Source organism: Nomascus leucogenys, chromosome 5 (assembly GCF_006542625.1).
Source record: "Nomascus leucogenys isolate Asia chromosome 5, Asia_NLE_v1, whole genome shotgun sequence".
Taxonomy (NCBI): domain Eukaryota; kingdom Metazoa; phylum Chordata; class Mammalia; order Primates; family Hylobatidae; genus Nomascus; species Nomascus leucogenys.
The window spans coordinates 44089979-44106484 of NC_044385.1; the positions used below are offsets into that span (position 1 = coordinate 44089979).

At 40.2% G+C, this 16506-nt stretch overlaps 1 protein-coding gene across 2 annotated transcripts in view; it reads left to right on the forward strand.

Moving 5' to 3' along the window:
- The window catches only part of CACHD1 (cache domain containing 1), a 227587-nt gene that overhangs the window by 168671 nt on the left and 42410 nt on the right, over positions 1-16506 (forward strand). The window contains exons 8-12 of one of the 2 annotated variants that reach the window (XM_012506444.2): positions 2283-2432; positions 8270-8503; positions 12616-12765; positions 14201-14324; positions 15129-15246. In XM_012506444.2, coding sequence (XP_012361898.2) covers positions 2283-2432; positions 8270-8503; positions 12616-12765; positions 14201-14324; positions 15129-15246 — 776 coding nt within the window. The remainder of the gene's footprint in view (positions 1-2282; positions 2433-8269; positions 8504-12615; positions 12766-14200; positions 14325-15128; positions 15247-16506) is intronic. The other variant, XM_030812951.1, reaches the window with a different exon arrangement.

Here is a 16506-nt window from a genome sequence, read left to right on the forward strand (position 1 = left end):
ATTCACTTCCTAATCTCTGATAACTAAATAGTGAAATTTAAATGTGCAGTTAATGTTCACTAGAGAATGTTCAGGTATCAAAATTGGTATTAAGTATTAGGAATAAATAAGAGGAACTTTGAATGCATTTATTTCTTAGAGTCGAATTTTGTTAAACTCAGTTCAGTTATCTGACATTCATATATTATAACTGTTAAATTCTCCATAATAAAGAATACTTAAATCTAAAATGGAAATGTATAATTTGAAGGAAATTCAAGCTTTGTGTCTTCACCACTAGGATAATTTTTTAAAGGGTAGCTATATTCATTAACTATTGCTGTGTAACAAATTATTCCAACACTCTGTGGCTTAATACATCTTTATTGTGTCATAGTTTCTGTACTTCAGGAATCTGGACACAGCATAGCTGGGTTCCTCTGGCCCAACGAGTTTCTTGAGACGGCAGTCAGCCTATTGCCCAGAGCTGCTGTCATCTCAAAGTTCTGCTGGAGAAATAGCTGCTTCCAAGCTCACTCACACTTGTGCTGGCAGGATCTTCAGTTCCAAGGGCCTCTGTTCCTTGCCTCTCCATAGGACTGCTTACAGCCTGCCAGCTGGCTTTCTTCAGAGTGAGAAAGCCCCCCTTGCAGAAGCCACAGTCTTTTTGTAAACTAGTCTTGGTCTTGATATCCCATCACCTCTGCTGCATTCTAGTCATTAGAAGTGACTCACTAAATCCAGCCACACTCAAGGGAGGCAACTACCCCAGGAGGTGAATGAATGTCAACACATGGAATCACTAAGGGACCAAGTTTGAGGTTGCCTGCCACAGTCACTTTAGAGCAACCTCAACTAAAACACAGTAACAGAAACCTGAAGAAATATGGGTGTAACATATTACATAAATATTTCTCAGTAAAAAGATAAATATGTAGGATGTCCTAAAAATATATATTGAAGCCAGGTGTGGTGGCTCACGCCTGTAATCCCAATACTCTGGGAGGCCAAAGCGGGCAGATCATTCGAGGTCAGGAGTTCAAGACCAGCCTGGCCAACATGGTGAAACCCCATCTCTACTAAAAATACAAAAAATTAGCCAGGCATAGTGGCACGTGCCTGTAGTCCCACTACAGTAATCTCAGGCATGAGAATCACTTGAACCCTGGAGGAGGAGGTTGCAGTAAGCTGAAATCACACTACTGCACTCCAGCCTGGGTGACAGAGCAAGACTCGGTCTGAAAATATACACACACACACACACACTCACACACACACTCAACATATATATATGTTAAATCCAAGAATTACAGATTGGAAAGAGGATATAAATCTGCTTATTTATCTCTAATTGTAGGAAATTCATCACCTTTGCTTTTTTTTAGTCAACCCACTTGACAGAAGCTCTACTGGACCAAAATTAACTCTCAGTTAATCTACCTCGCAGCCCTATTTGGAAAATAATTTCACTTCTAACTCAGGGGTGCTCCTTCAATCCAATGGCATGGCTTTTGTTTTCATCGTGTGTGTGTGTTGTAGTTTCTTTTTTTTCTCTTTTACCTTCTTTTTTTCATCACCTTTTTGCTGATAGTCTTTATGTAAAATAACCAATTATTCTTCACAGCAACACTACAAGTCAGTCCTGTCATTACTCCCATTTTATAGACAAAGAAAATTAGGTGTAGAGAGGTTGAGAAATTTGCCTCAATTACCCAGACGCAGCTTGTACGTAGCAGAGCTGGGCTTTGAACACAGGCATCTGGCTTCTAAGTCCATGTTTCACTGCTCTACTGATGAGATTTTTAAATGAAAATTACCTAGAGATATTTAGTCTAGGAGCAAATAACATTATGTGCCTGAAGAGCCCTGAAAGAGTTATCATTTTAAAGCCTGGTCCTCAAGAAACGAGCATTCGTGGTGATGTTCCTGCAGCACGGAGGAAAGGATAAGTCGCGTTCTGTGTCATCTGTCTCAGAAGGCAGGAGAGATTTCCATTTGTATTGGCTTAAATTACTATAACCATGGGTGTCTAAAAGGAAATCGCCTCCTTTTATCTGGTAAATATATTAGGAACATCTCCTTACCTGATGCTGCATAAATGTGGCCTCATTGTCCAGAAAGGTTGGGATGGAAGAAAGGCAGAAGCAGGGGGATGAAAGCCACAGCATCAAATGGGAGGGACTAGGAACCGTGGGCTAGGCAGGTCCTCGAGGTGGGGACGTCCAAGGACATGAACAGGAAACTGAACTGCTGCCTTTAGCCAGAATCCAAAGAGAGCATTCAATTGATGTGTTTTTGTTTAGATACAGACATGGTCATCATTTACCTGTCAGCTGGCATTACATCAAAGGACTCTTCAGAAGAAGATAAAAAAGCGACTCTCCGAGTCATCAATGAAGAAAATAGCTTTCTAAACAACTCCGTAATGATTCTCACCTATGCCCTCATGAACGGTAGGTAGAGTTTCAAGATTTTCCTTTCAGATCAAAGATCCCTCTAAGTGTATGCTGCTTTAAAAAGAAGAAGAAGAATCATAACAGTGTGCTTGGATGAAGGCTACGGGAAAAGGCAACCAGGCAGCTCTTTCTCTACCCGATGTTGGTATTTAGGGCGTGTAAGGAGGTTCCTTTCTCTTCATCTGTCTCTCCAGCGAACTGCTTGTTTCTAAACCTCTTCTCCACTTATGTGGTCTTGCAGAGGATTTTATACAGCGTCCCCCTGCCCCACCTTTTTTTTTCAGTTCTCCTTCATATTCTAGGATTATCTAAGGTTTTAGCTTACCTCATTGGTTTAAGCTGCAGGAAGCCAAAGCACTGACCTAGATTCTTCTGCACAACCCAATCTGTGAATATCACATTTTCCTGCAGAATCACCACCTGAAGCCTCTTCTGCCACTTTCTCCACCTCAGCTTCCTTAGCTGTAAAATGGAGATAAGCATTATCTACCTTGCAGTGTTCTTGTGAGGATTAGCCTTAATGTACAGTAAACACTTATTAAAATGGATTGTGCTGCTGTTGAACGACAGAATGTAAAAGGGTTTAGTAAATTGGTAAATTCAAGCTACTACTCCATTTTTTCCCTTCTGCTATTCAACCTGTCCGCTAGTCTGAGTGCAACACAATTTTCTAGCCGTATTCTATCTCTCCGCCTGTTAATACATTGCTTTTCTCCCATGACATCTTCAGGCCCATCGCCCTCCGTATTCAAAGTGGCCATCTTCTCTTGTGTTTAAGAGGCCATGTCTTGGCTGGACACGGTGGTTCACGCCTGTAATCCCAACACTTTGCGAGGTCGAGGTGGGCTGATCACGAGGTCAAGAGATCAAGACCTGGCCAACATGGTGAAACCCCGTCTCTACTAAAAATACAAAAATTAGCTGGGCGTGGTGGTGTGCACCTGTAGTCCCAGCTACTCAGGAGGTTGAGGCAGGAGAATCAATTGAACCCAGGAGGCAGAGGTTGCAGTGAGCTGAGATTGCACCACTGCACTCCAGCCTGGTGACAGAGCAAGACTCTGTCTTAAAAAAAAAAAAAAGAAAGAAAAAGGCGATGTCTTGATCAAGCAGTCTTTCCCACCTACTATCTTTTGTTTCTCTTGTCAGCTGTGAAATTTCCATGCAGAACCATGTGGTTTAGGGACAGTGGGCTTCATATTCTCATGTGCTAAGGATTCCTTGGGGAATGGCTTTAAAATGCAGATTTCCAGGCATTGCTCTCAGATTCTTATTCAGATCCTCTTAGGAGGGGTTCAGGAATCTACGTTTTGGCCAGGGTGATTCTCTTCCAAATGTTTTCTAGACCACACTTGAGAGAACACAGGCTCTGATGTCTAGTGGTCCTTAGCTGCTGTCCATATTTGCTAGTCGTTTGGCTTATGGCAAGTTACTTAATCTCTTTAGACTGCAGTTTTAGCTGTGAAATGAAAAATAGTAAAATCTGCTGCATAGGGTTGTTGTAATAATAAATAAGCAATATATGATTGTGTTTAAAGTTCTTAACGTAGTACCTGTTAAAGAAAGGGTCCTCAAAGGCCGAGCTCAGTGGCTCATGCCTGTAATCCCAGAACTTTGGGAGGCCAAGGCGGGCGGATCACGAGGTCAGGAGATCAAGACTATCCTGGCTAACAAGGTGAAACCCCATCTTTGCTAAAAATATAAAAAAATTAGCCAGGCATGGTGGCCGGCGCCTATAGTCCCAGCTACTCAGGAAGCTGAGGCAGGAGAATGGCGTGAACCCGGGAGGCGGAGCTTGCAGTGAGCCGAGATCGCGCCACTGCACTCCAGCCTGGGCGACAGAGCAAGACTCCAAAAGAACAGGTCCTCAAAGCCAGCGTAAGGAGTTTATGAAAGCTTATATGGTTTCCTGTCTCAGATAGCATAGCTCAGAGGTGGAGCTCTGCCATCCAGGGCCAGGTCCTCTTTGTCCCCTGGCACTTTGTGCCTAATTCTGATAAGCATGTCTCCCATTATACTATAGTAAGATGCTCACATACTGTCCTCTCTCTCTTCTCCCTCCACTTTCCACAAGAATTTGAACTTCTCAGGCATGAACTATGCCTTAGTTTTCTTTGCATTCTGAGTGCTTAGCACAGGACTGAAAGCAGCTGAGGTGGGTGAGGATGCCTGGGCATGTGCCCATCAGTGTCATCTCTGACTACCTGTTGCTCTTTTCTCCTTTGTGTTGGATTCTTTCATTCATGAGAGGTAGGAAGGGTGAGAGAAAAAGAGGAAGGGAGAAAAATAAAATTTACTGACCACCTACCATGTACAACACAGGGTACTAAGGTTTCAGAGCTGTATTATACAAAGTTCCTGTCTGCAAGATGCTTGTGACCCAGTGAGGAAGATAGGTAGACATGGAAGACGAATGAAATTCAATAGTAGAGGAGTAAGGAGGCCCAAAAGGAAGGGATCACTTCTCTTCCATTAGATTTGAAAGTCTGCCTGGGCAGATACTTCCTTACTTCCTTGCTGTCAACCATTCCTTCACTGGTCCTAAATTCTTCAACCAGAGTCTCTTACACACTTTCTGTTACAGTAATTGCATACTTTAGAATCTCTAGTTACTTCCATCTCAGCATCCGTTTCTCTTCTCTTTCATCCTTTAATCTAGCCAGGCACACATCCTCACTGCCAGTTTTCTCTCTCTTTCTCAGAATGCTATTTCTAAGTGTGATTCACTAGAGTAGACACAATTAACCTTACTTACAAATAGGGAAACAGATTGACTAAGAGAACTGGAATAAAGAATTAGTTGTCGGCTAAAAATTAAAACACGTGGACCAGGCTCAGAGGCTCACGCCTGTAATCCCAGCACTTTGGGATGCCGAGGCAGGCGGATCACCTGAGGTCAGGAGTTCGAGACCAGCCTGACCAACGTGGTGAAACCCCATCTCTACTAAAATACAGAAATTAGCCAAGTGTGGTGACCCATGCCTGTATTCCTAGCTACTCAGGAGGCTGAGGCACAAGAATCACTTGAATCACTTGAACCTGGGAGACAGAGGTTGCAGTGAGCCAAGATGGCACCACTGCACTCCAGCCTGGGCAATAGAGTTATACTGTCTCAAAAAATAAAATAAATAAAACACTTGAACTACGGGAGATAAGAGACTGGGAGGGGTACCAGAGAAGTTGGGGGGATTGGGAATGGTTAATGGGTAATCATTGGTAATGGTGACGTTCTATCTAACAAAAATATAGTTAGAAGGAATAAGATCTAGTATTTGATAATATAACAGGGTGACTATAGTCAATAGTAATTTATTATATATTTTAAAATAACTAATACAGTGGAAATTTGATGTTCCTAATAGTACAAAGAAATGATAAATGATTGGGGTGATTCATACCTCGATTACTCTGCTGTGATTATTACACATTGCACAACTGTATCAAAACATCGCATGTACACCATAAATATATACACCTGCTATGTACCCATAAAAATTAAATTTAAAAAGAGTTTATTGTCAGAATTAGAATGCACACAATTGTGGGAGAAACTGGGAGAAATTGTGGGAGAAAAAAATGAAAGACCCAAAATGGGGAGTTGACATCTCAGAAAGTTTAGTAACCAGGTTGGGGCCTGCTGGGAAGTCTGGGAAGTCTAGAAGCTAGGAACATGGAAGATCACTTAGGAGACCTGGTGTAGAAGTCCATGGAAGGTTGTTGGCTTTTTGTGGCTGCTGGCCCCTGTGTATGCTCAGTGAAGCATCTGGAACATGCCTGGGGTTGCTATCAGTGAGCAGATCAACAGCCAGGGAAGGGAGCTGAACACAGAGAAGAGTAGGACAAACTGGAGCATTCTGGCCCCTCAGTGTCTGTCTCTCACCACTTCTTACTTTGTCCCCCAAATCTCGCAATACAGCCCTCACTTTTTGCACCTTTAACCTGGTAGCATACAAGAAAAGAGGATCCTGGGAAATGTAGTTTCTAGCATGACCATGTTGATAATAGGCAACCCAGCGTACTTACCAATCAGCCACCCTACTGACCTTCCTACCATCCCTGCATAACATCTCATGATAGAGTAGTACCTCATACTCAATCCTCCATAACCTTCCATGCCACGCTACTCTTCTTTGCCTAGTAGATATTGTTGTTTGTCACTTTTCTTTTACATGTTGAGAGACTCAAGCAATACATGACAAAGAAGGGAAATTTAGTTATTGCTCGAGTTTTCTTTTTTTATTGTTTTACTTCTGTGAGCTTCTCAAGGATATAAGGTCAGGTACCAATCGTGTCTTTGGTGTTAACTTTTACTCTGGAGTGTATCCCTCACCCCCTATCTCAGCTCTGTCCCGTGCAAAGGGAACAGTAATCTGACTCTGACTTAATTTGGCCCAGGTATTTTTTCCTTTCCTTTAGCATTGCATGAGTGGAGCAAAAGTCAAGTTTATTTAAATATAATGTGTTTTAAGAAAGAAATGATTTGCCAGGCACGGTGGCTCACGCCTGTAATCCCAGCACTTTGGGAGGCCGAGGCGGGCGGATCGTGAGGTCAGGAGATCAAGACCATCCTGGCTAACACGATGAAACCCCGTCTCTACTAAAAATACAGAAAATTAGCTGGGCGTGGTGACAGGCGCCTGTAGTCCCAGCTACTCGGGAGGCTGAGGCAGGAGAATGGTGTGAACCCGGGAGGTGGAGCTTGCAGTGAGCAGAGATCAGGCCACTGCACTCCAGCCTGGGCAACAGAGTGAGACTCTATCTCAAAAAAAAAAAAAAAAGGTCGGGGTGGGGGAAGGAAATTAATATTTATTTTATTCTGCCATGATTTTAGAAGTGGACTTCCAGTGCTAGAAGTATGTACACTCTCTATGTAGAAATGCTAAAGACATATGTGGTAGATGAACCATGAAAGCTTCAGATTCTTTTTAATGACTGAATAGTTCATGGTTTGGTATTGAAATCTGCAAGAACATGAGACAAAACCTTTTAAAAAGGCAGTGGTAGAATCTCAGTAGTGACTGAAATGATTTTGAATTTGTTTACAACACTGCCCATATGCAATCAGTTTCTAATCCTTTTGACTATGTTCCAACAATAGCAAACTAAAAAAAAAAAAGTGTATTAAATTTATTTTTGTGCTATAAATTACAGATGTTGTAGAATAATACATCCCAGTATGCCTAAATTTTGTACAAAGTTTTCAAAACCCTCTAAATGTAAAAAATTTGTATTAAGTAAATCAAATTCAGTATTATCCTAACATTATCAAGCATGAATATGTTTATAATTAAAATGAGCTTAAAGAAACAGGGTTTGGAGGCATCAGTAAATGCAATCCATAATCCTTTCATTTAGTTGCATGGCAGCTAGACTTTGGCAAGTGGTTTTATAGGTGAAGAAGTAACGAATGAAAGGATCAACTTCTATTCTTTAAAATTCTTGCAGTGTCATCTACTACATTAAATTAAATGCAGACGTGTTAATTATTACTTTTGCTTTTAAATATTAAATGCAGAAAATGAATTTTCATTATATAATTAACTTTTGGGGAGAACACATTCTTACTGAATGGGACTCCTTTATTTGCGCATTTGTTTTTCATTATTGCCCTGTGAAGAGTCCATTTCCCCTCTTGACTATTTCAAGAAAGACCATGCCTCAGGCTTTGTTTCCTCAGCAGGAACTGGTATTTGTGTCCAGGGTCCATGCGGTCTCTGCAAAAACCCCTTTGGTATTACAAGACCTCATCCATGCCCGTATTTGATCTAAATAGCAAGAGGTTGAATGGATATAAACCATTTTGCTTTCTGTGGTCTTCTCTCGACTTTCCGTTTTAGATGGGGTGACTGGTTTGAAAGAGCTGGCTTTTCTGAGGGATCTAGCTGAGCAGAATTCAGGGAAGTACGGTGTGCCAGACCGGACGGCCTTGCCTGTGATTAAGGGCAGCATGATGGTGCTGAACCAGTTGAGCAACCTGGAGACCACAGTGGGCAGGTTCTACACAAACCTTCCCAACCGGATGATTGACGAAGCCGTCTTCAGCCTCCCCTTCTCTGATGAGATGGGAGATGGTGAGTTTGGATAAATGTCGTGTTAAAGGAAAGGGAAAAGAATTGGGCGGATAGAAATGGGCACCTCTTTCTCAGGATCATAGGGTTTCTTAGCACCCCTGCCACCTGTCCTATATCTCTGTATTGTACAGCAGAAATCCCCAGCCCAGGTTCTTCCTTATTACCCTGGCCACAGTACACATAATGGATGTATTCTCTGGGGAGGCTTTGTGAGGATTCTCGAATATCCAAAAGTTTGTGAATTAGAACTAAAGTGTAGCTTTGTATCATGGCACATGGGAAATGAAGCTCAGAAGTGCTGAGGATTCAGCCTCAGAGACAAGGCAACGCGGCATCGTCGCACAAACATGGGCCTGGCCTCAGATGGGTTTTCAGATTCCACTCTTCCACTTGAGGTGTTGTTCTTGATAAGTTATTTAATGGTATTAATTCTCCATTTGGTCACCTGTAAAATCGGATAGTAAATCTTTCAGATTATTAGGATTAACTAGATAACATATATGACCTGTCATTATCTAGTTAATCTAGGATTCCCTAGATATTATAAAATATATGATAACACATGACCGGCATACCATTCAGTTATAATTACTGTTTTTATTTCATTTATTAAATGTATTTTGCCTTTGTTGTTATCATTGTTATTATTACTAACATCAGCATCACCGTCATCCTGATGCCTAAGTTACCTATAACAGGATGTTGAATAAAGTACTGAACCTTCACAGGGTTCAATTTCCTGACCTATAAAATAGAATCTGGAAAATATAACAGAAAATGCAACATTTCCCTCAAGGCAGTTGTGAAGATTAAATGCAATAATAATAAAACATCTAGAACAATGCCTAACAGTGTATTTTCAGTAAAAGCACCATCTTTTTCTTTTCCTCCTCCATCTTCTTACTTATCCTTTTCTCTATATCCTCCCCTTTCTCCTTCCTTGACAGAGAAGAAAATTGAAGAAGTAGCTAATTATTAGTCAGACAGACACCATTGCCATTTGAGATATTATATTTATGTTTTATTAGCTAGGAACTCTTATAAATATGGATTTTTTTTAAAACTCACGTGTAAAAAGTAACAAGCCTATAGAGAAGGTGTTTTCTAGAAACTAGGTAGACATTCTCTTTCTATAAGGAAGAAATAAGCCAACTGCCATTCTATCTCAATTTTTATTTTTAAAGAGACAGGGCATGTCTCACCCAGGCCGGAGTGCAGTGGTGTGATCATAGTTCACTGCAGCCTCGACCTCCTGGCCTCAAGCAGTCCTCCCACCTGCAGCTTCCTAAAGTGCAGGTGTGGGCCGCCATGCCCAGCCTTGCTTTTTTTAATCACTCCTATTACTGTCAGGGACTGCAGATGTATATAGAATAGAAACTCCCACTTTTAGATAAGGTTATTTCCCTTTTTAGTGAAAATATGAAGTCCTGAATGCAAGTTACCTTTTATGCATGTAGCTTACATTACTGAGTGCCAGCCAAGCATTGTGCCAGGCAGTGATGAGTGAGGTTCACCTCCTACCCTCAGTAAGCTTGTAAGTCTGATAAGAGAAAGACAAATCAGTAATTCCTGTTAATACTGTGTGAAAGGGACAAAGGATGATGTAGAGATCCAGTTTTTCACAAACTCAGATTATATAGCCAAATTCTATTACTGATAGTGGTATCAGGTAGAGTGGAACTCCCTCCTAAGTCCAGAGAGCTACCCTGAATGCTTTAAACCAAATCACCTGTAGAACTTTGGCCACCTGTTGCCTGATACCATCCAAATTTTGCTCCTTGGGGCCTGTATTATGAATCCTGTGCAGTGGATTTCAGTGATTGGTTTGCAGATCTATTGAATTCCTCTGCTAGAGTGTGTCTGTCTTTTCATCTTTGTGTTTTCAGTTCCTAGAATTATTGAGTGACACATCCTCTGACTCCATGACATGAGGCTTGATTCTAGGGAAACCCATGTTTATGTGGCTCTAATTCAAAACCTACACAGATTAAAATATCAGTTACTGAACGTATTTCTTTTTAAAAAGTAAATCTATGTGCTTTAGGTTAAAGTCCAGAGAGTGATTGAGGATTTTGTCAGTATAACAGGAGCTTAGCATACTTTATTTGCCATAATGGGATCAAGAGTCTTCTGTCCCAGTTGATAATTGAAAAGTAAGATTGTGTTTCTTTTTTAAGACTTTGTTCTCAACCTGTCCAGAGGAGAATAGAAATTTGAAGCGAGCAGGCATCTCAGTCACAGAGTATTTCTGTTGTACTTTCCTGATCTATGAAAATGGCTTTAATCCTAGACTAAAGCTCAGGGGACTATGGTGGGCAGGTTGTGACCTCTGTCTCCATGCTGGTCCTCACAGTCTGCTCCTGCCGCTTACAACCTATTTATCCTGGGAGACCTGGGAAAAACCTTCTCCAAAATGCATTTCTAAAACCTTCTTAAATACCTGTTATTTTTAAACATTTTAAAACAGATAGCATTCTAAATGTGAACTGCTTAAAAAATGCTTTTGAAACCAAAATAGAGATCCATTGCATGACTTTTCAGAAGCTTTTTCAGTGATGTGTCCACTTCTTCCTATCAAGTGATGCATTTAGTTGGCCTGTGCAACCATAGCAACTCGATAATACCTCAAGTGGACATCATATGCAATTCTCTGTGTAGAAGCTCATTCTCTGTAGAAGCCTTCGGGAGTTTTAAATCCCTTTCCTGGGTGTTTCTAGAAGAATGGCTTTCTGATAGGCTGATAGACATCAAGCGCAGAAAAAAACAAAATCAAGATAAAGATAAACAATCCATCTTTTTGTTTAGAGTTTTCTTTAGAGCCATAGGATTGTGAAATTGTTGGGGATCGTAAAGATCACTTTATCTCACCCCTCCCCCGCATCTGATGCATGGAGAGTCTCATTCCAAGACGTGGCACAACTTACCATAGCCAGCAGGGAAGCCAGGAAGAGAAACCAGGTGTCTCGATCTCAGGGCCATGCATTGACCCACCTCTCTTTCTACATTTTCCTCCTGTGTGCTTTGCCCTTTCCCTAATTATCCTATTGTTGTTGTTGTTGTTAATGGCCTGTTACCTAAATACAGTCTTTATATTTTGAAAACGTTATTTAAAAAAAAACAAACAACAAAAATTATGCACTAGAGACTGTGTGGCCCACAAAGCCTGAAATATTTCCTGTCCGACCCCTTACATAAAAATTTAGGAACTCCTGGCCCAAATGACTGGAAATACATTCCTTTGGAAACTTAATTTCTCCTTCAGCTACTTGAAGTTCTGTATGTTCAGATGCTGTACCTTTCTAAATTTTTTCCCCTTGTTTTCACCCTTTTTTAAAGGATGCATTAATGGGGTATAGTAATAATACCATTTAAGCATTCCTTTATCCATAGTCTCTTTTGATCTAACATTTCCTAGAAATCGGTAAAGCAGCTAATGCTGTGTCTTTTAAACAGGTGTGTGAGCCAGGCACAGTGGCTCATCCCCATAGTCCCAGCTGCTTGAGAGACTGAGGAGGGAGGATCACTTGAGCCCAGGCAGTTGAGGCCACCATGAGCTATGATCGCACCACTGCATTCCAACCTGGGTGACAGAGTGAGACCTCATCTCGAAATATTAAAATTTAAAAAATAAACAGATGTGTGAACCAAGGCTCAGAGAAGTTATATCCAATGTCACCTGTACAATACAAAAGGGGTACAGGTCGACTATTAAGTACAGTTTTTAGATTCATTGTCCATTGATCTTTCAAGTTCAGCTGAATCTACCTACTTCACAAAATAGAAAAATGTATTTAGTGTTGCTGACGTTTTGCACTGATCTGGAAGGTCTTATCTTTTTAGGTGAAAAAGTAGTGGAAAACATAGAAATTCCCTCCATTTAAATTAACTGCGCTATCTGAGCTGCCAAAGGATGCTCTTTCCCTCCCACTTAACTCATTTATTTCGCTGTCTGCAAAGGCAATGCTTGATTACTGGACCACATGGGAAACTTTTCTTCCAAACAAAATTGAGACAGCTGACAGAAGCCTTCATGATTCACCGGAGCACAGTTCCAGTCTTTGTCCAATTCCTTCTCTGCTAGTCTTTAGATTTATTTTGTTTTTAACCCATAGGTTTGATAATGACTGTGAGTAAACCCTGTTATTTTGGAAACCTACTTCTGGGAATTGTAGGTGTGGACGTGAATCTGGCTTACATTCTTGAAGACGTGACGTATTACCAAGACTCTTTGGCTTCCTATACTTTTCTCATAGATGACAAAGGTAATCTGCTAAATGTTCATCCTAAGAATACTGTTTTAGAACCCTAAAGAAAATAAGATATAGATATTCTACAAACAAAATAGGAAAATGATAGTGTAAAGAAGAGCATTGTGACTAAGATTGCTCATTTGTAGTAGAATACCGTAAAGATGGCAGAGTGGATCTCCAAATTACACATGTGTTTCTATGTTCTTTGAGGGGTAGGGAACGGTTATTTGTAACATCAGGAAATTAGACTGGAAGATTGAATGACACATAGAATGTCATCCTTTGACATGAACAGATACTTTTCTAAAGAAGAAATAATGCAGCCAACAAGCCTATGAAAACAACCGCAGTATCCCTGATCATTAGGGAAATGCAAATCCAAACCACAATGAGATGCCATCCTACACCTCTCAGAATGCCTATTATTAAAAAGTCAGAAAATAGCAGATGCTAGTGAGGTTGCAGAGAAAAGGGACACTTGAACACTCTTAGTGGGAATGTAAATTAGGTCAGTCATTGTGGAAAGCAGTGTGATGATTCCTCAAAGAGATGAAAACGGAACTACCATTTGACCCAGCAATCCCATTACTGGGTATATATACGTACCCAAAGAAATGTCAGTCGTTCTATCATAAAGACACCTGTATGTTCATTGCAGTGCTATTCACAATAGCCAAGACATGGAATCACCCTAAATGCCCCTCAGTGATAGACTGGATAAAGAAAATGTGGTACATATGGAATACTATGCAGCCATAAAAAAAAGAATGAGATCATGTCCTTTGCAGAAACACAGATGGAACTGGAGGCCATTATCCTTAGCAAACTAACTCAGGAACAGAAAGCCAAATACTGCATGTTCTCACTTATAAGGGGGAGCTAAATGATGAGAACACATGGACACAAAGAGGAGGACAACAGCCACTGAGGCTACCTGAGGGTGGAAAGTGGGATGAGGGAGAGGAGCAGAAAAAATAACTATTGGGTACTATGCTTAGTACCTGGGTCACAACATAATCTGTACAACAAACCCCCGTGACACAAGCTTACCTATATAATAAACCTACACATGTACCCCTGAAGTTAAAAGAAGTTAAAAAAAAAAAAAAAGAAGAAGAATGTCATCCTTTGGATCTTTTTTTTATTAAATTGTTATCTTAGATTTATGTGGTAGATTAGAATGTTTTATAAAACAACAAAACAATCAATACCTCCAAAATACTCTTGATTAGACAGATGTTCGATAATTTAAGACATCTTTCCACGCTTCAAGAGTTTTATGTAAGCACATATAAAACAGGTTCAGTTTTTATTGGACTGGTGAGTTGCACAATGAGAAGTTGAGTATTGGGCAGCCAGCCCAGAGTACCCCATATTTCAAAACAGTGATTCAGTACTTCCTACAACATGTTTCTTATTAACATGCATTTTGTTTTCTTAATTGCAGGATATACACTTATGCATCCATCTCTTACCAGGCCATATTTATTGTCAGAGCCCCCGCTTCATACTGACATCATACATTATGAAAATATTCCAAAATTTGAATTAGTTCGGCAAAATATCCTAAGGTAAGGAAAGGTGAGGGTCATAGGATTGTTTTTCTCTGAGAATGGGACCCATCAAAGCCACATACAAGTATTTACTACAGAGTATAAAACCAGTGTATAAATTATTTTAATGTTATCGAAAGTATTCTCAGTAATGTTTCCATAAGAATAGCACCCAAGATTTTGCTTACTTTGTATCACAGATAAGGTCTCTTAGAACTATTATTTGACGATAATGTCTTGTAAATCAAATTCTATGTTCACATTGACTTTCATTGTAAAATCAGATATATTTCATCTCATTTTCAAAAAAAGTTCCAATGATACCAAGTTGAAAAATGTTGGCAAAATAAAAGGCTAAGTTGAGGACCAGCTTTGTTGCATTGGCCAAAAAATAGCCTGGCAAAGTAGCGTCCATTCCAAGTTGACAGCACAATCTTATACATTGTTTTTTCTTCAAATAAAAAACAGATTGGATTTTTTCCAACTGTGATACATTATTTTGGCAGATGGTAACCTGTAGAGGAATGGGTCTTTGTGCTCATTGGTTGAAAACTAACGACTGAGTGATTTGAGACAAGTTAGTCTCTGGAAAGAGTTAGAGTTGGGGAGCAAGGATGGAGAGTAAGGAATGTTTTTAATGCAGAGCTGACATAATGCTTTTACGCAATTGAAAATCTCACATTATTTCTTTCAAAACTGGTGAGCTTCATTGGTATTCAAAATCAGGAGGTGGCCATTGACTCAACAGCTTCTTCCTTGCCTTTAATTAAGTGCTTAATTTTATCTTTTGCCTGAAATATTTAATTCTGTTTGCCAACACAGCCTCCCTCTGGGCAGCCAGATTATTGCAGTCCCTGTGAACTCATCCCTGTCTTGGCACATAAACAAGCTGAGAGAAACTGGAAAGGAAGCCTACAATGTTAGCTATGCCTGGAAGATGGTGAGTGAGAGGAAGTTGTGTTTGCTTGAAGAGCTACAGGGTACAGTGCTCTTCTTCATGTTGGAATTCTCAGGTAGGGGGTGGCACTTGGGTCTGATAATGTGTCTCGTAATGTGACTAATCAGTTTTTAAAGTGATTGGGAAAGAAGACATTCCACAGATGTTGTATAATTATTTTTCCTTTTTTGTTTATAAAACCGATAATTGTTCATGATGAATTCATCAAACCATATAAAAGGATGTAAAGTAGAAAGTAAATGATGCCCAGCCTGGACAACATAACAAAATCCCATCTCTATAAAAAATGTAAAAATTAGCCAGACGTGGTGACACATGCTTGTATTCCCAGCTACTCAGGAGGCTGAGGTGGGAGGATTGCTTAAGCCTGAGAGGTTGAAGCTGCAGTGAGCCATGATAGCACCAAAACTATCTACTTCCTTCCTTCCTTTGACTTTCCATTCCCCATAAGTAGCCACTTAGATCAATTTCCAGAAAATGTGTATATACAAGCAGATATATATATTTGTGTGTGTGTGTGTATATGCTCACACATGGCTTTAATGGCTATATAGTATTGCATTGTGTAGATGACCCAAATTTCTTTAAACAGTCCCCTATTAATGCACATTTAGATTGCATCCAGTTGGTTTTTTTCAGTTCAACTCAGATTGTGGAGGTTGGGAGTTTAAAAGGAGACATGAAAGCATAAGTACCCTCCGACATTCTCAAAGGAAAAGAAAATTTTAGATGAGAAATTGGATTATTCATGTTCAACACAAGCAGATGGATAGTTTGGCCATAACTTGTGGCACCCATTTCTGCTTTCTCTTAGCAGATTCTTTCAGAACCAGGCTTCAAAGAATCATAGAGAAAGCGGATCTAACACACACTGTTCATGTTACCTGTGTTTCTCTTCTCTCCTCTTCCTTCCCAGTGTAGCATAGCAGTGCTCTTGAAGGACCCTAAATACTATAACTGACCAAAGGGGGCGTAGAGTTTTACTTTTATCATCAAATTTTAATCGCTGAACATAAAATGCAGTCATACATGAGATTTTTCTTGGATGGACAAATCTGATGTTTAACCTGTTGACTCCAAATAGATCCATTTAATCATCCCTTTACAAACTACTTATTGAACATTTTCTGTGGATGAAGAAGGATATAGAAGATTGACGTTCTCTCTGCCTTCATAGAGCATCGAGCCTAGTGGTGGCTGCAGACAAACAGCAACTCGATACAGTGTCTGTGCCTATATCAG